Source organism: Alexandromys fortis, unplaced genomic scaffold (genome assembly GCF_014885135.2).
Source record: "Alexandromys fortis isolate MF-2015 unplaced genomic scaffold, M_Fortis_MF-2015_v1.1 scaffold_1, whole genome shotgun sequence".
Classification (NCBI taxonomy): Eukaryota; Metazoa; Chordata; class Mammalia; order Rodentia; family Cricetidae; genus Alexandromys; species Alexandromys fortis.
In genome coordinates this window covers 22,949,253-22,968,400 of record NW_026067927.1, presented here as the reverse complement: position 1 = coordinate 22,968,400, position 19,148 = coordinate 22,949,253, and the positions used below count along the sequence as shown (strand labels likewise).

Below are 19,148 nucleotides of genomic sequence, written 5' to 3'. Positions count from 1 at the left end.
CACCATACAACAAACCTCACACAAGATTTATCGGGAATGAAAACCCCAGGAAGATGGCTGCTTTCTGCTGGGGAAGAAGCAGCAGAGAACTGGGCAGAACAGATTTATATATAACTAGGTGGGGGGTGGGGGCCTGAGGACAGACACACACAGCTTCCAGGGTGGCCTGGGATTGGAAGGATTATGTTGCTTGATTTTGGGGCAGGTTCAGGGATGGATGGGATTTTTTTCCTGTAGGGCAGGGCCTGGCCATTCTCCCACCCTGAGGGGCTAGAAACCTTAATTATGGAAGCCTGGAGGTGGGAGCAGGACCTGGCAGGCCCTTTCTGTGCCTCAAGGGATTCCAGCCACCAAAATAGTCTAGGTCTCCAGGGACAATGCTTATGTTTAGCAGGGAAAGCACGCCTGCCACCCTAGTTGGCTTTAACAGCCAACAACCTTGAGCCCCAGGTCTCCTGCTTTCCTCTCCCAAGTGCTGATCCCAGGCAAGCACCACTACACCTGGCACGGCTTCAAGCTTACTTTCTTTTTCTTCCTTTGTCTTGTTTTTTTTTTATTCTTTGTCATTTTTTGAAGAATTTTTTCAAAGATTTAAAATTTCAGAAATATAATAGGGGTTAGAAAGATGATTCAGTGCATAAAAGATCTGTCTGCTCTTCCAAAACACTTGGGTTCAAGTTCCAGAACCTACATGGAGGCTCACGAACACTGGAAACTCCAGTTCCAGAGGATCCAGTTCCTCTTCTGGCCTCTATAGACACCGGGCATAGAAGTGGTGCACCGATACACGTGCAGTCAAAACAAAAAGAAGCAACAAACCAAAGCAACAACAAAACCCCACAAAAACCACCTTGAAGGTAGTTCTAAGGTTGACCGTACTGGGTTTTAGTGAAACCACTAGAGGGCGCTTGGCACAGACTCCAGTATAAAAGACAAGTGCTTCAGACCTTAGTTCAGCAGATTGCAAGTTTTGTTCTGTTTGTTTTCCAAATTTCTGGGCTTTTCTGTAATATTTAAAAGCATCCACCTTCGGGTGTAAAAATTATGGTTGAGTGGCAAGGTCTGGTGGCACATGCTTGTAATTCCAGTACTCAGGGACAGAGGGAAGATACGGACTTGGAGGCCAGAATAGGCAACATAGAACGGAGACACGTCTTGGTGATAGATGTGAAGCCCTGCGTTTGCTCATGAGTGTTGGGAAACAATAGCTAACTTTAAGCATGACTTTATTACTGCCTGGCACATGCATATCCACAAGCAAAAACATCATCAATAAATCTAAGTATACATATAAACATTTTAAAAACGCATCATCCCATTACTTCTGTTATGAAATGTATTGGGATAGCAATATGTGTGTATACATATATATGTAGATATGTATATGTGTATATATATATGGAAATGTCTTAACAAGTAGTCATATTCTACAAGAGGACTCTGCTCCAACCTCATTGAATAATGTACCACATACATCAATCACGTCTTTACCTTTAATGCTGTAAAAAGTTGTCCTTCGTAGCTATTTTTCCAACTTCCCTTGAGTCACAGTGCTTTCCTGTCCTCCTGTAGGAATACTTTTTAAACCAGAAAGCAGAGGGGCCCTGGAACTAGACCTGAGTTGGGGGGCTAGACTTACCATTCAATGCTTCACTTCAGGCATAGGTTCCCAGCCTGGGGTTTGTCTTTCAGTGCTCAGAGGCAACAAGAGCAGCGCTGCTGACAGGTGGTCAAAAGTTCAGCGAGCGCTCGCTGCTACTGTCCCAGAAAAGTGGGCGGACCGAAAAGAACTAAACCGACGTGAAAGGCAGGTCCTTAAATCCTCTTCTGGTTGATTTCGGAGATTTTGAAGGAGGGTCGCCAAGACTGTGAGGCCGCACCATGCTACACAGTACACAAATAGAAAAGGAGTCTTCTTCATGAAGTTCTGGGCATGAGTTCCACTAGCACTAGCGGAATCTCAAGAAGGAAGGGACAATTCTGCGCGAAGGGACAAGTGCCAAATCTGCAGATACTGTTTGCCTGGCCTCTGACGCGTCCCGTCTTGAAGACGACGCAACTGGGCTGCCCAACGTCGACAGTGCCAAACCCTCGAAGCACGCGGGCCGCAGTTCCCCAGCAGAGATGTCACGACGCGAAGGCGCCGCTGGCCAGGCGCCCTACGCTACCCCACGGGCCGCTGAAGGCCGCGCGCGCAACACGGAGGGACCGCTCCCTAACCCCGCCCTCAGAGAATCACCTCCCTGGAGCCGCTTTGTTGAAGCTGACGTCACTTCCGCCAAGCTGCCCCTCTCCCGGCCCGCCCCCGACGCGGTCGTAACCCGGGGCAACGGCCCCGCTCTCGCCTGCCCGCTGGGGACGATCCGCTCTGGGCCTTCCTTCCCTCGCGGTCCCGTTAAAGAGTCTGAGTGGACGTGGCCACGTCCCCGCCCCGGGGAAGAGTTCCCAGGACACTTGGTAGGCGGGTGGCAGAACCGAGGATGGAAGCAACCCTCCGGGCGGGTAAGTTAGACGAAGAAGAGGGACGGCGAGTCTGCATTGGGCGGGGCCTGGAAGCCGCGCGCGCCTCGGGGGAGGAGCCGTTTGATGGGCGTGGTCATTGGGGGCGTGGTCGAGGGTTCCTTGGAGACGCTTGGTGCAGCCCCCAGGAGCTGCCTGAAGTTAGGGCAAACCAGCCATGTTTGGCACTGTAGGAGCCGCTGGGAGGAAGGGGAAGGGCCTGATAAAGTGAAGCTGCTCTTCGGGTGAAAGGAAGGAGTGTGATGGGACTACTAGTAGAAGGGAGGAACCAGATAAGACGGTCTGGGCGCCAGGATCGGCCTTGTACTTTCTGTCTGCCTTGAGCTTTGGGAGCCTTCGGGAGGCCATCCTCTCAGGATTAGGCACCTCGTGAATTCAGAAACGAAAGTCGGAAAAGGGCAAAGTGAGACTCTGACAAAACAAAAAATCGAGACCCTGGGCAAAAACAAACAAACAAACAAACAAAGGCGAGAGTTGAGAGTTGTAAGTGGTTGGAATAGAAGTGGTTGGAATAGAAGTGATCTCTAGGGGTGGTTGTACACGCCCTACTTGAATTTGGAAGAACTCAGGATTGCTTCATTATGGCAGCTGTCCCCCATAGACATGTCACAGTTAATTAACATAGGAAGATATTTTTGTTTAGTTTTGTCTATTTGAGACAGTCTTGCTGTGTAGCCCAGGCTAGCTGGAAACCTCCTGAGTTGTTGAGGCACGTCCCCCCACACCTCCACTCTTTCTGAATCCTGATACCCAATACCCGATTCCCTTAAAGCCATAGCTTTTAGTAAGATGAGGTGTAGAGCCATGAGAAGCTGTGGCAGGGTGTTTAGGAGATTTGGGGAACCAGCCTGCCTTGACATCAGTAACCTGGGCTTCTGTTTCTTGCCAGTCACCCTGCTTTCCGTGCTTGCTGATAGATTAGGGCTGTGTCAGTCAAATGTAGGGATCTCCAGCTGTCAGTCCTAGTCTGGCTGCCCTGACAAAGGCTAACGTGCACACTGCCACTTTACTTTGGGGGCAGACATAATCGATCACCCGACATTTTCTTGCAGTGGGCAGGTGTCAAACTCCTCAACACATTCAGGTAGCCTCTGCTCGTGTGGAGTTGATCATTGGGATAGGAATTAACATTATTTTTTTTTTTTTAAAGATAGGGCCTTACGTACCTCAGGCTAACTGAATTTTTTAGTTAAGAATGACCTAAAGGTCTAATCCTCCTGCCCACATCTTCGTCATGCCTGTTTGCTGGGGGTGGAACCCAGTGCTTTGTGTGTGCTGTTCAAGTGCTCTCTTACAAAACTGTATCTATGTCCTCTTTTATTTTCATTCTTTGATTTTTTTTATGTGTATGGTGTTTTGTTGCATGTATGTCTGGACACCGTGTTGGCGCCTTGTGCCTTCATGGGCGAGAACTGGCGTTAAAGATGGATGTAGGCTGCCATGTGGGTGGTGGGATTCAAAGCCAGGTAGAGCACTTTTTCTGATTTTCTATGTAGCCCTGACTATCCTGGACTTCACTGTATAGACCAGGCTGGCCTCAAATTCACAGAAATTCACCTGCCTCTGCCTCCACCTCCCTTATGCTGGGATTAAAGATGTGTGCCCCCATCCCTGGCAAATTAAAGGTGTTTTAAGGCAAAAGGACAAACTGTAGGACATCAGAGTCACATTCTGAATCATAAGCCAATCAGTTGATAGTTCGCTGTGTTTGGAGGTCTGCTGTAGGGGTGTAGCATCTCTGTGTCCTGAACACATTTGGCCCATGTATGTATATCCTCAAGGTAGAACAGAAACCCCAGCTTCCTCCATACAGTGAGGGTTTTGGCATATGACCTAGGTTCTGTCATTGAATATCTTTGCATTGTGCACAACGAGAGTGAATAACAAGCAGTCTGTTGCAGAGGGGTGGAAGAACATTCTTTCCTGCCGTAAGAGCTGGGGGTGGCAGTGTTACCATCCAGTCCCGACTGTCTTACTTCTGAGTAAGACATCATACTAAGTAACGTGGCTAGGCATGGTTCCCAGCTTCACAGTTTCAAAGTCTGACTTTGGAACCCATTTCTCCTCTGGAGATTCTGCAGGCTACGTAGTGACTTTTAATAATTTTCATTGCCGTAGAGTTTCTCACTGGTCCCAAGGCTCACCGGTTGGATCAGCAAACCCCAGGAATCCTCCTATCTCTACCCCACCGGTGTCAGAAATACAAATGCATGACATCATACCTAGCATTTTGCCTGGTGGCTGGGGATTAAACCCAGGTCTCATGCATATGAGGCAAGCATTTGTTGACTTGAGCTGTGTATCTAGCCCTGATTAGGGTTATTTACTTATTAAAACTCTATAGCTGAATTTGTTTTGGCCTACACCTGCACCCCTGTAATCCCAGCACTTCAGAGACACAAGCCAGAGGATCATAAATTCGAGGCTAACAAGTTCCAGGACATTCTGGGCTCTATAGCAAGACTGTCTTTAAAAAAAAAAAAATCATTGAGAGGGTTTGGAGCGACAGATGGCTCAGTACTTAAGAACACTGGCTGCTCTTTCGGATGACTCAGGTTCCATTCCCAGCACCTACATGGCAGCTCACAGCTGTCTGTAACTCCAGTCACAGGGGATCTGACACCCTCAGACAGACAGACAGACATGCAGTGTCCATGTCAGAAACCAGTGTCCATAAAATAAAAATAAATTTAAGAAAAAAAACAAAGCAAAACCCCAAACTGGTGAGGGTTGTGCTGTTTACATCAGATGGGCCCCAGCCAATATAAATATGCGTGCTTCTTGTTTGAGGCTTTAGATTACAGGATTAACCTCACAACTCTGAGAGGCTGTTATGCAGTCATAGGCACCTCCTAGTCTATAAAGTGTTCTCCACCCCTGAACTCCAGTCATACTCCATGTGTGTCTTTGTGTGTTTGTGTTCGGATGTACTTGAGTGTGTACACATGTGCAGAGAGCCAGAGGTTGACTTGGGCGTCTTCCTCAATCTCTACCTTTTTTTTTTAAATATCTATATAATTTGAAGACGTATTTATTTTAATTTCATGTATATGAGTGTTTTGGTTAAACGTATATGCACCATGGGCCTGCCAGGTGCTCGCGGAAGCCAGAAAATGGTGTCATGTCTGCTGGAAGTGAAGTTGCCAGTTTTTGTGGGTTCAGTGCCAGAAACCAAGCCTGGGTCCTTTGCAAGAGTCTCAAATGCTCTTAATTGTTGAGCCATTTCTCTAGTCATCACCCACCTTATTTTTATTGAGACATGTTCTCTCACTGAACCCAGAGTTCTCAGGTTTTGGCTAGGTTGACTATCCAGAAAGCCCCCAAGGATCCTCCTTTGTTGCAAGAAGAGGGTCCCTTGTTTGTCCTGGCCGCCTGGCTAGCTTACACCTGAAATAACCACACAGAAATTGTATTAATTAAATCACTGCTTGGCCCATTAATTCTAGCCTCTTATTGGCTAACTCTTACATATTAGTTTAACCCATCTTCATTAATCTGTATAAGTGGCTTACCAGAGATTCTAACTGGCATCCATCTTTGGTGGAAGATCTATGGCTTCTCTCTTTCTGCTTTCTTCCTCCCAGAATTCAGTTCTGTCTTCTCCACCTACCTAAGTTCTGCCCCTATCAGCTAGGCCAAGGCAGTTTCTTTATTCATTAACCAATGAAAGCAACACATGAACAGAAGAACCTCCTACACCACTCCTGACTCTGCCTTTCCAGCACTGGAATTAAAGGCATGTATCACACAACTCATGACTTTTTAGGTGGGTACTGAGGATCTGAACTCTGTTCCTTAAACTTGTGTGGCAAGTGCTATCTGCCTGAGCCATCTTTTAAAGCCTAGCCTAGGTGAAATACTCGGGCTTGCTAGCTAGGCAGCCTAGCCTGAAAATATAAGCTCCAGGTTCAATGAGAGACTGTCTCAGGGGAGCAAGGCAGGTGAGCAGGACACCTGATGGGCTTCTGATCAGAGCACTGTGGAGGTTGAGGCAGAAGGGTCAGCGATTCATGGATTTACTACATGAGCTAGTCTGTGGTACATGAAGCTGTCTATAAAAAAGTGAGTGAAAAGTTGGGTGGTGGCCGGGTGGTGGCAGCACACGCCTTTAATCCCAGCGCTCGGAAGGCAGCTGAATTTGAGGCTAGCCTGGTCTACAGAGCAAGTTCCAGGACACCTAGGACTGTTACACAGAGAATCCCTGGCTCGAAAACAAAAATAAAACAAAACAAAAAATGACTTAAAAAATGGAAAATATGGGCTAGAAAGATGGCTAAGTGGGTTAAAAGCACTCACTGGCTGTTCTTACGAGGATCCAGGGTTTAATACCCAACACCTCCATGGTAGCCAACAATTGTCTATAATTCCAGCCCAGGGGATCCAGTGCTCTCCTCTGGTCTCCTAGCACACAAGGCAAGCATACATGCTGTACACATACATGCTGGCAAAATACCCATACACATTAAAAAAATTAAAAATGAAAATATATCTATACAAAGTTCTGCATTTTAGAGGAAATCTGCATATAATTTGTGAGGAACCACACAGAAGCAGAAACAGGAGGTTTGCTTCAAGTTTAAGGCCAACTCTGTTCCTAAAAGACATTAGAGGAGTTGGAGAGGCGGCTGTGTGGTTAAGAGCACTTGTGTTTTGCAGAGAACCCAGGTTCGATTCCCAGCCCTACATGGAAGCTCAGTTGTCCAGAACTGTAGTTCCAGGGGGTCCAGTGCTCTCTTCTGGCCTCCCCAGCATTAGGCACACACCAAGAATACATAAGCACATGCAGGCACAGTGCTAATATGCGCTGATATTTTGTTTGGGCTTTAACAAATAAAGCTTGCATGAAGATCATAGTTCGGAGCTAGCCACACTAGTTAGCCATAGAGGCCTGGCAGTGGTGGCACACCCCTTTAATCCCAGCACTCAGGAGACAGAGACAGACGGATCTCTGTGGGTTCAAAGCCACCCTGGCCTACGCGAGATTGAATCAGTCAAAAAGAGAAACAGAGCCAAAAGATGGTGGCTCGCACCCAATCACAGTACTAGGGAGGTGGAGACAGGAAGTGATGTGGCTGGGCAGAGAGAGCCTAGGAAACTGGCTGATCACCTTCACTCTCTTTCCCACTCTGCTTTCCTTAAACAAAACAAAGCAGCAAGCGTTGGCAGAAATATGGAGAAATAAGAGTCCGCTTACCCACTGTGGGAAAGCGTCTTGGGCTCCTCAGAAGCTTGTGGACCTCAGCCAACTCTGAGGACTCTGGGAACAGGTGAATCCTGGGAGTCTGTGAGTCCCCACTATTCTTTTGATGTTAGCAATGTCATGTGTAGACCCGCATCCCTTGTGAGCTCTGTCACAGCAACCAGAGGTAGAGCCGATGCTAGTGTCTTCCAGGTGTCTTCATTTCTTTGGTCTTTATTAAATTCATCAGTCGTGGGCTGGCAGATGACTTAACAGGTCAGCACACTTACCTCACAAGCCTGATGATTCTAGAGCCACTGTGTGTGAATGAAAGAAAGAAAGAAAGAAAGAAAGAAAGAAAGAAAGAAAGAAAGAAAGAAAGAAAGAAAAGGAAGAAAGAAAAGAAAAGACAGAACCGTTATCCTCTGACTTCCATTAGAGCGCCGTGGCATGTCCTCCCACCACCCCCTACCCACCCACACAAAAGTTTAAAAAAAAGAGAGAGACATTAGTTTTTATTAAAATTAGCCTTATCTTTTCTGACAGCAGTTGGAAACGGGTCATTTTGAAAGATTTATTCTCGATCTTCTTGAATATATTAAAATATTTCACTTGAGATACCTGATTTAAAAAAAAATCAATATTAAAACCAAGTTGAATTGGACGTTGCAGGAAGAACATGTTAAAAACTATAAGCAGTCACCCCAGCAATGGATCTCTGCCAGGAAAGTGAGACTGTTGCAGAAAATGACGAACATAAGAAAATTCAAGGCGCAGAGGAAACCACGCAGACTTTAAGTTGTCCAGATGAGAGAAACGAAAGGAATCACGTCTGCTGTCTTCTCAGTGTCAGCGACCTCACGTTGGAAGAGGATGAGCGGGCCAACGAGTTTGCCATCGGCACTGGGTGGGAAGAAGCCGTAAGTGTCTTCTTGGGTCTTTCTCACTTAGGTCTTTACTACAGGTCTTTTTCCAAAGTAGTTTATGTTACCAAAAAATGTCGGCGTGAATATAGGAGCCTTGGGTCAGAAGTGAAATAGAGTGACAGCCGTGTGCACTCCTGTGCACAGATGGGACAGCTCTCCACGGACAAGTCAGCATTTAGCTCTTCTTTCAACACCTCTGTAGCCATCTGGGGCTTACTCTGTGAAGGAGGGTGCCGAAGCACCCAGTAGGTAAAATGTGGTATCACAGAGATCACTTGACCAGTAACTGGACAAAGAAGGCTGGAATATTTCCAGCCCCGTGCTCAGCACCTGAGAGACCCGTAGGCTGTATCCTCTCTGCTCTCCAGAGTCCTGGGCCTTCTCTGAGCCAGTGGTGGAAGCCGACATTTGAAACTGTAAGGCAGGTGCCTGGGTAGCACAATCATGAAGAATATGGGGCCTGGTGACTTAGTTGGCTGAGCTTAGTTGACAAGACGGCTCAGCAGGTAGAGGCAGCTGCAGTGCAAGTCTGGAGACCTGAGTTCGATCCCTGGAATCCACAGTAAGGTGGAAGGAGAGAACCAACTCCACATTGCCTTTGACCTTCATGCTCATTCATACATAGATCATACATGCCTGTGTGAACTCACACACATTCCATTCTCCCTATCTCTGTTTCTCTCCAAATAAAAAATTGTAAATAATAAGGAAACTTGGTCAAATCCAAGATTAAATGCCGGGTTCCCAGGTTATACAACCAACAATACAGGTTGCCCCATTTGAGTTTCAGGTAAGCGATTCCTAACTACTTAGCATTATGTTCATCACAGATACAGTCCTTTATTTTTAGATGACAGCTGCAGCCAGGGGCTCCAGGGGTCGGGAGGCATTAGCTGTACCTTGGGCGCTCAGGAATCTTGGGTTCCCAGGACTGTGTCTGTTCCTCGCCAGCCCTCCAGCCTTTCTGAGCCATCTTCCTGGCGTTCGGGAAACTGATTGACAGTTCAAGGAATCCTTGGACGGGAATGGCAGCGTGGGTCCACGGTGCTAAGCTGAATTGTGTCTGAAGGGAGCCATAGCTAGTCCCATGGCTTTGTACAGATGCCACTGCCCAGGCTTCAGAAACAACCACTCCTGGCTAGCAGTTGAGATTAGCATCCATGGCTGTAATAGCACTGTTCGCGTGAGGCTGAAATAGTAAAGGCTGGGAGTTTTGTTTGCTTTTCAGAAGCAGAGGGCAGGAGTATTGTGAGTTTATGGCCAGCTAGTCTCCATGGTAATATGTCTGTCTGTCTGTTTTCTGTATGTGTATTTAAGATAAATCAGTTTTAAGAAAAAAAAATGTGGCTCAAATAAGACTGTGAGAACAGGGGTGTAGCCCAGATGGGGGAGGCAAGGCCCTGGCACAGCTGGCGAGAGGGTAACATGCTGTTTTCTTTGCAGGTCCGCGGCTGGGGAAGAACCTCACCAACCGCCTGCATCTGGTCAAAGAAGAAAGTGAAAAAGGGGAGGGTAGGAGAAGGCACTGGTGGCGGCAGCGACTGCTTATTCTGTATGAGTCTTTCCCAAGGGAGTCTGGAGGCTTGTTCCCTCTCAGAGGTTGGGAAACTGGAGGCCAGTGCTGTGGCTGAGGTGAGCCCCGAGAAGAACTGGAGCCCTGAGAAGAACTGCAGCAGCCCCTCCCAGGGCCCCAGCACTGATTCCAGAGAGCCCACCAAACTCTGCTTTCCCACATACTTGCATGGAGAAAAAAAAAGCCTGCAAATCAAGGAATTTATCTGGTGCATGGAAGAGTGGGCCATTCCTGAGACAGTTAGCAGCAAGACCTGCAGAAACCCCTGCGGAAGCACTGCCCGGGGCCTCTCCGCCTCCGACTCCCTCGCATCCAAGACCCTCATGGTTCTGCCCCCACTGAAAAGCTGTCCCGCCAACAGCTTGGATGTCCTGAGTAAGAAGGACAGGAACATTTTCTGGCAGCCGGAAGAGAAGGCACAAAAGGGAGAAAAGGATGAGTGCGTGGCTTGTCCAGATAGGTTGAAAACAGTCGATGGGAAAGGAGAAAAGAGACACTTTGAGCTGGCCAGCCACCTGAAGGTCACCGAGCAACTGCCTTTCCCGCCACCTATGGTCCCGACACACCTGCTGGCGGCAGAGTCCCAGAGGTGCTGCTTGCGCTGGTCCCTCCTGCCCCAGAAGAGCTCTACGTATCCATCCAACCCCGACGACATCCGCTATCTTGCCACCTTGCAGGTTTTGCAAAAACAAGGAATGCCAAGCTACAGAAGCAGACTCAAAGGCAAGGAATCCAAACCTCCCAGGAACACTCCCAAACATTTCCTCCGGGAGGCTAAGCAGGAAAGCAGGTCCCGGGCGCTAGCAAGTAAAATGTTCCCCAAACCTCTCTTGCCATCCCTCACAGTGAGCAGGGTTATCATCCCCGTCTCCACGCACAGAGTCCTCTGATTGGTCACAATATAATTTCTCCACGCACAGAGTCCTCTGATTGGTCACAATATAATTTCTCCACGCACAGAGTCCTCTGATTGGTCACAATATAATTTCTCCACGCACAGAGTCCTCTGATTGGTCACAATATAATTTCTCCACGTACAGAGTCCTCTGATTGGTCACAATATAATTTCCTGGGAATGAGTACTGCCTGCAGCTCGTTTGTCTCCCCCTTTCCCCTCTCCCCCCCTCTCCTTTTCCTGTCCACCCTTCAGTCTTCTTCTCCCTTTCTCTAGCCTCTCTACTCCTCACCCCCCCCCCTTTTTTTTAAATAGCAGAACCAGGGGAAATTGAGCAGATTTGAATGAGTTTGAAATCACCATACTGGGCTAGGTGTGGTGACATACACCTATAATCCTAGCATCTGGGAGACGAGGCAGGAGGATGGCAGAGTCCAAGGCCAGCCTGGTCTATACAAGACACTTTTTTTAATTTTTAACCAATCAAAAACAAAAGAACCCACAGTTTTCATGGTACCACCTTCTGCTGCTAAGCCATTTACAAAAGTCAGTTAGGCCAGCCTGTGTTGGCCTTCTCCTTGCTCAGTGACTCCCCTGGTGGGAGGCCGAGGCTCTGTGCTGCCCCCACTCTGATAGCCAGAAGCTACCTGATATGGCTTCTGCCTACAGCAGAGCCTTCCTTGAGCTTAGAGAAGTAAGTGCTGGCTTGTCTTGTCTTCTGAGACAGGCAGCTGCCACTGCCTTCTTTCTTTCAACAAAGATGTAAAATACTTGACAGAATGGAAAATCCCAACTATATCCAAGGGGATATGTATCCCAGTATCCAAGGTGCTGGATCTTCGCATTACGTTCAGGAATATAGTCCAGTGCCTCAGCTGCCTAGGTCACACCCGCACACTGCAGCTGCAGGCTAATCTCTGCCTGAGACAGATGAATCAAATCCAGCCTGGGTGGGGAGCAGGTTAGGAATAATGGATTGTTTGGGGAGAAAAGGTCCCTGACCATTGTGACCTGGCCTGACCTCCCTTCTCCCATCTTAACTTGCCCCTCTGTTTGGGAACTCTCAGCCTTTAGACAGTTAGGGAATGAGGCTGTCACTTTTTCCCTTCCGACTTCCTGCTACCCTCATCTTAATTTCACCCTTGCATAGCTCCCTAAATTGTATATTATATGTAAATGAAGCATATTTTAATGGCAAGTGGTACTTCTATGTGGACAGATGCTCTGATCATTTTGTGATATCAGTAATCATTAAACTGCTTTGTAATCACACTGTGAATTGCTTAGAGTAGGCTGTACTTGAACTCTTAGACTTTCCCATCTCCTCAATGACTGCAGAATATGACTACAGACATCTGCTTTACAGAATTGGTCTCTAACATCCTGTCTGTCAGTCTAGATTTTATTTTGTTTTCATAGTTTGTGGTATTTTGGTTTCATCTAACTCACACTGGCCTTGAGGTAGTTTTGAACCAATACCCCTGCCTTGGCCTCCCAAGAGCTTAGGTTATAGCACGTGCCACAATGCCTAGCCTTTTTGAAAAACAAAACCCAAAACTCTAGCCAGAAATGGTAGCATAAAGCCTCCCAACCCCCAGAAAGGCCAAACAGAGCTAAATGAACTGAGAGGGAAAGGAAAGGCCACAGCATAGGGTCGGAAAGATAATGATCGCCCTAGCTGGTGGATACTTGGCAGTCTAGAAGGAATGCTTAGAAATTCTTCCCACCCACCCCTACCCCTTCTCCAAATCAAGAAGCCACCTCATCTGTCCCAAAGAGAAATTGGGTGTCTCAGTGTCTGGACATTGTGGCATAGGACCCAGGCCCTGGACCTGCCCACCTGAACCAGGGGTATCTGCACCCCCTTTCTGATGTGGGATTCCCCTCTGTATGCTGTGAATACCATTGGTTAATAAAGAATCTGCTTTGGGCCTATTGCAGTGCAGAGTAGAGCAAGGTGAGAATTCCAAGCAGAGAGAGGAGAAGAGAGTGGGCGGAGTCAGGGAGGTGCTGGAGGAGACAGATGTTGGAAACTTGCTGGTAGGCCGTGACCGCGTGATGATGCACAGATTAATAGAAATGGGTTAATTTAAGATGTAAGAGCTAGCTAGAACTATGCACAAGCCACTAGGCCAAGCAGTGATTTAATTAATACAGTTTCTGTGTCACTATTTTGGGTCTTGGTGGCCGGGGAAACACACGAGCAGTCTCTGCCAACACCTTGCTAAAGCAGCAGAAACAGGAATAAGTTCTAATGTAAAACAGGCTAATTAATGTTTCCCAGCATGGACCGGGAAAGAAAGCAGCGACCAGGAATGGGTGGCCAGGCCTTCCCTGCTTAGTCTGGAGTCCTTTCTTTGGAGTTTTAGAGCAGTTTGAAAAGACTAGTCTCTGTCACAATATAAAAATGTTTTAGGGCCGGGCGGCGGTAGTACATGCTTTTAATCCCAGCACTCGGGAGGTAGAGGCAGGCAGATCTCTGTGAGTTCGAGGCCAGCCTGGTCTAGACGAGCTAGTTCCAGGACAGGCTCCAAAGCTACATAGAAACCTATGTATATAATTGTTTTTCCTACATACTATGTGTGTGCCTGGTGCCCATACAAGTCAGAAAATGGTGTCAGATTCCCCTGGAACCCGAGTGACAGATACTTGTGAGCCATTGTGCGAGTGCTGGAAATCAAACCTGGGTTCTCTGTAAGAGCCGCCAATGCCCTTTGCTACTAGGCCATTTCTCCAACTCACACAGTATCGACTTTTAAGTTAGCAGACAAAGTAATGGGTTTCATTATGACATTCATGCATGGGGTAAATATTTTTTGTTTTGTTTATGCTTTTGTTTTTCGAGACATGGTTTCTCTGTGTAGCTCTGGCTGTCTTAGAGCTCACTCTGTTGACCAGGCTGCCCTCGAACTCACGGAGATCCTCCTGCCTCTGACTCTTTGAGTGCTGGGATTAAAGGTGTGCGCCACCACTGCCCGGTGAGGTAATTTTTGAAAGAAAGTCTTTTGGGGCCGGTGAGAGAGCTCTGCAGGAAAAGGCTCTTGTCAGCAAGCGTGATGACCCGAGTTCAAGCCCCTAATCCCACATGAATGATTGACAAGTGCATATACAATAATTAAATGTTTCTGTAAAATAGTAAAAAGTGTTTTTTTCAGATGAGACTTAAGTGCCGAGGGACAAATTAGAATATGTGATGCATGAAATATCACTGTAAAATCCATTACTGGGCCTTTGAGGTGGCTCAGTAAGTAAGGAGCATGTCCAAACCTGATGATCTGGATTCCATGGTAGGAGAGAAAAGACTCCTGAACGTTGTCCTCTGGCCTCAACATGCAGGCCAGAGATCCCCACAATCACTTTGTATGCAATGTTAACTTTTTTTTTTAAGTGACTGGGGAGATGCCTCAGTGGGTGGAAGAGTTTGCTGTGCATGCGTAAGGCTCCTAGTTCAAATCTCCAGCACCCACACTGAAGTCAGACTCTGTGTAGCTATGATGCCAGTGCCCTCACAAGGAGAAGGAAGCAGAGACAGGAAAATCTCTGGAAGCTGTGGTCCAGCCAGATTGCCTTACATTGGAAAAGCAACGCAGACCCCGTCTCAGAGTAGAAGGTGAGGAGCAACACCCAAGGGGTCCCCTGACCTTCACCCATGTGGACCCACGTTCATACATGCACAAAAACATCTGAACACTCTACAAACCTTGTTGGAAACACAGGACAGTGCTCTTCTGCCAAGCTACACCCTCAGCCCCTTAAAATAACTTAGAATTAGGAGGAGGGCCAATCTGAATAAAGGGTCCACATTTCCTAAGGTTTGTGGGGGACACAGGGGAGGTAGTCATTGTTAGCATGTGAAAGGCCCTGACTTTAACCCAAGAGCCCCACTGCAGTCCCATGAAAGTTGTAGTAGCCTGCACAGGTTTTTTTTTTTTAAATATTTATTTATTTATTATGTACACAATATTCTGTCTGTGTGTATTCCTGCAGGCCAGAAGAGGGCACCAGACCCCATTACAGATGGTTGTAAGCCACCATGTGGTTGCTGGGAATTGAACTCAGGACCTTTGAAAGAACAGTCAGTGCTCTTAACCTCTGAGCCATCTCTCCAACCCCTGCACAGGTTTTTTATATTTGTGTGTGCACATGTGTGTATACATGTGCCTGTGCCTTGACGTGTATTTAGAGGTCAGAGGACTGCTTAATGGAGTCAGTTCTCTCTCCACCTAGTGGGTCCTGGAAACTGAACTCAGGCCATCAGGTTTGGTAGCAAGCTTCTTTCCCCACTGAACCATCTTGCCAGCCCTTCCTCCCTTGTTACTTTGAAGTGAGATCTCAAAGTGTAATCCAGGCTGTCCTTGGTGTGCGGCTCTTGTGTTTCTTTTGACCAGATAATCTATAACAAAATACCCAGAAGATGCCTCTATGGACTCATGAACTTTTGCGTTAGGCACGTCCCTGCCCAAGTGGTTGTTCAAGTGCCTGATATAGTCTCCTACAATCATTTAAAAAATTATCTTTATACAATATATTTTGATCATTTTCCCTTCCTATGTCATTAGCATACTTCATATATGGAACTGAAGATGGCTGCCTATTGTGTCTAGAAGACACTGTTTCTTAGGAGTCACCCATTACCTCCTGTAGTGGCATTTAACAATGTAATACAAAATTCTAGTCCTTGAAAATTATTATCAACTGTTTAGGATAATAAACATTAGTTAGTAGTTAATCACCTAGTATAATCGAACTTGTTAGTCACATTAGGTGTGTTTTCAAGGTCAAAGATATAATTTAGATAGATGGGTCATCTTCATACACTTCAGAGATCTACAGAATATGGCATTAAGATGTTTTAATAACCTAGGTTCTTTTTTATGACAATGATTCATGTCTGCTCCTAGCAGCACCAATCTGCTTCAGAGAAGATAACTGGCATTGAAGAAACTCCACTTGGAATTTACTTTCTTTGTGGCAACGGTAAGCCACTGGGCAACAAAATGCTCCTGCCTCAACTGCTGACAGTATGTTGTCCTAATTAGACAATCAGGACACACAATCTCCTGCTTCACAGAAAAGTCTGACAAATATGCTAAGCCTGTAGGCAGAAGATGGGTGCCCCAGCATTGCAGAGGAACTTGGGGTGACCATCCAGGCAGCCAGCTGCTTCAGCCGTTATAATTTTTGGAAGTCACTTGCTCGCACTTCCTGCTCACTCAGTTAATATTATTTCCTTCTTGGGTCTCTGAGGGAGTTGACGATGAGATAGCTATATAACTATAGTTATAGTTTACCAGAAACAGAAAGCAAGTTATGATAGAAAGTAAATTAGGTATAAAACTTTGGACTCACCAAGATAGGATATGAAATATTTTCTCTGAATTTGTCAAATTGTTGATATATTTATTACCTGTATACATTGTATATAGGTATTGTACTTATTGTGTTTCCTTATATTAGTTATAGCCTTCTTTTTTATTTTAGACAAAAAGGGGAAATGTAGTGGCATTTCAATTGTATTTTAACAAAGACTGCCCAAAGATCTGAGAGTAAAAGAGTCCCACTGGTCAGCCTTACAGACCAGGCTATGGTAGGTAACACACACCTTTAGTCCCAGTAGCCACACTAGTTACCATAGAAACCAGGTGGTGCATGCCTTTAAACCCAGCTCTATCATATGTTCAACACGTGACACATGGGTTTTCCCCTCGATGTTAGTGGCTGGGAATCCAATGGGAAAGTGCATCCTGTTCACTTTTTGCTTTTCCCTCTACTTAACACGGGACTGGTAGATGACCGGAGCTAATCCCCAAAACAACCTGGGATAAGGTCTGGGGTGACGTCGTCCACAGAGACAAGCTAAACTGGTCTAGAGAGAGGACACTGTTAAAGTGGCTGAGAACCCAAGACTAGTGAGGTCATGGGCCTAGGGAAAAACATACCCTGCTATTCTGCTGAAGGGACATAGCAGTCAAATGACGCCTAGGAACACTGCCACCCCCGCAGATGAGGGCCTTGCCTCCTCAGCCATCACCAGAGAAGCTTCTTCCTGTAGATGGGAATCTGGGAGTCTACAAAACACAAAAATATACCGTGCTATAAAAAGGTGCAAAAGGGGAAAAAAGAGGGATTGGAAACAGTGTAACTTACTAGCAGTACCGACTCTCAAATATAGTGGGACAAAAATAATTTCTGCGAACTGAAATAAAACAGTATAAACAATTCCTAAGGCAGTTTGCCAAGACTGGCATGAGTTCTCGAACATGCTGTACAGAAATTTCAATGTTAGAGAAAAGTTACTGAGAATTAAATTTTATTGTCTTTATTTGTTTGTGTTTTGACTGCATGTATGGATGTGTAACCACATGCATGGAGGTCAGAAGAGGTCACCAGAGCCCCCTGGAGTTGGATTCATAGATGGTTGTGAGCTGCCTTTTAGGTGCTGAAACTGAACCCAAGTCTTCTGCAAGTGCTCTAAAACACCGGGCCATGTCTCCAGCCCCACCGAGGAGAATCTGAATGGCTACATACCTGTCCGTGGCAGCTCAATTCGGATGCGTTGACTTCTGCCAGGTTTTCCTCGAAGCATGGGCTCTACATTTTCTGGAGTTGCTCAGCACGGGAAAGAAGAGCGAGCAATCGGTTTTAAGTTTGGTTCCAATCAGCATATGTGAGATGCAGCCACACCTCCACATGGCACCCGGGGCGTGGGAAAGCAGCAAACCACCAGATAGCAGAGCAGGGGCAAATAGGGGCTGCAGCAAGAAGGTGCCAGGCTTAGAACAAGGTTTCATTTGCACATGCTAGGCTTAAAAGCCCACTACTCTAGACCCAACAGGTCTTTGGCCGTGTCGAGCGAAGGACTTTGAGGGAGACAAGTCACCATAGTTTTTCCACTTCACTTTTGTTTTACTCTATGAACTATGACTATTGTTTTATCAAAATTTTTTGTTGTTGCCATTGTCTTTTGGTAGCCTCTGTCCTGTAACATTAACTTGCTTCAAAGAATGGAAGCTTAGTAGAGGTCTGTTAGAGTCGCTGTGCTTCTCACAGGCTAACCTGTGAAATCTGTAGATTTTGAACCAGTTTACAACTGATTTTGTTACTTAGTAAGAGAATATAAAATGTATTTTTCCCCTAAGTCTTTTGAAAGAACAAGGAGCCTGGCTGATGTGGTTCAAGCAGTGTCCTCTGTTCATTCACCCAGTTTGGGCCTGGCTCCTTCCGGAAACTCCCTTTTCAGTGTAGTCCGTGGTATTAGCTGCTTGAGAACCAAGCGCCTGAGTGCCCTCTCCACCTGTCCCATAGCCCATGTCTCCTGATGTGTGAGCTAAGGCACCTGTGTGTTGTGTCTACTGATAAATACAGCCCAGCAACAGAAAGGACCCTTGATCACCAGACAACCGAGTCACTCTCTGGTCCTGAGAAGGTTGTGCTGGGCGGCATCTGGCTGATGAACCTAGATGAAAATCCATGTCCTTTAACAACAGGAGTCACATCTGGTATTGAGTACGCAGGGGTCTGTGTTGTCCTTTCCCGGTGTCAAATCAATGTCACTCGAACACCCTTCAGATGACAACACAGAGCCACTGTGAGACGAGAGGAGAACCAGCTTCGTAGCACTTGGCCCCAAAGCTACACATCCCTTCCTCCCCATCTCTTTAAAGGTCTTGAGCAAGCAAGCCTGAGAGGCCCTGGTATAACTAGATGAGGCCTCAGGAAGCTGAAGCAGGATTACCTAAATTGGAGACCAGCTTAGGATAAATTGTACCAGGCCAGGGCTACATGGCAAAACCCCCACTCAAAATACACGAGCTAAACAAAAGCACCTGGTAAGTATTTGAGAACTTAGCAGGTTTATTTTCACATGTCTGTGTGGTCTGCATGTATGTTCACATGTGCAGACCCATGTGTATGTGGGTAAACATGTTCAGGTGGAGGCCGATAGTCTCCCTGATTTCTCTCCACCTTATTTATGGAGGCAGGACCTCTCAGTTGAGCTCCAAGCTTGCTGATAAGGCTGGTCTAGTTAGCCAGCTTGCTCTGGGCAGTCCCTCT

General features: G+C 46.6%; 1 protein-coding gene across 1 annotated transcript; it reads left to right on the top strand.

Moving 5' to 3' along the window:
* The first annotated feature begins 2,309 nt into the window (after nt 1–2,309).
* On the top strand, nt 2,310–19,107 carry CUNH16orf46 (chromosome unknown C16orf46 homolog). The gene is made up of 3 exons (XM_050143841.1): nt 2,310–2,502; nt 8,372–8,619; nt 10,069–19,107. The coding sequence occupies exons 2-3, from the start codon at nt 8,410–8,412 to the stop codon at nt 11,086–11,088; spliced, it is 1,230 nt and encodes a 409-aa protein (XP_049999798.1). The 5' UTR covers nt 2,310–2,502; nt 8,372–8,409; the 3' UTR covers nt 11,089–19,107.
* Nucleotides 19,108–19,148: the final 41 nt, after the last annotated feature.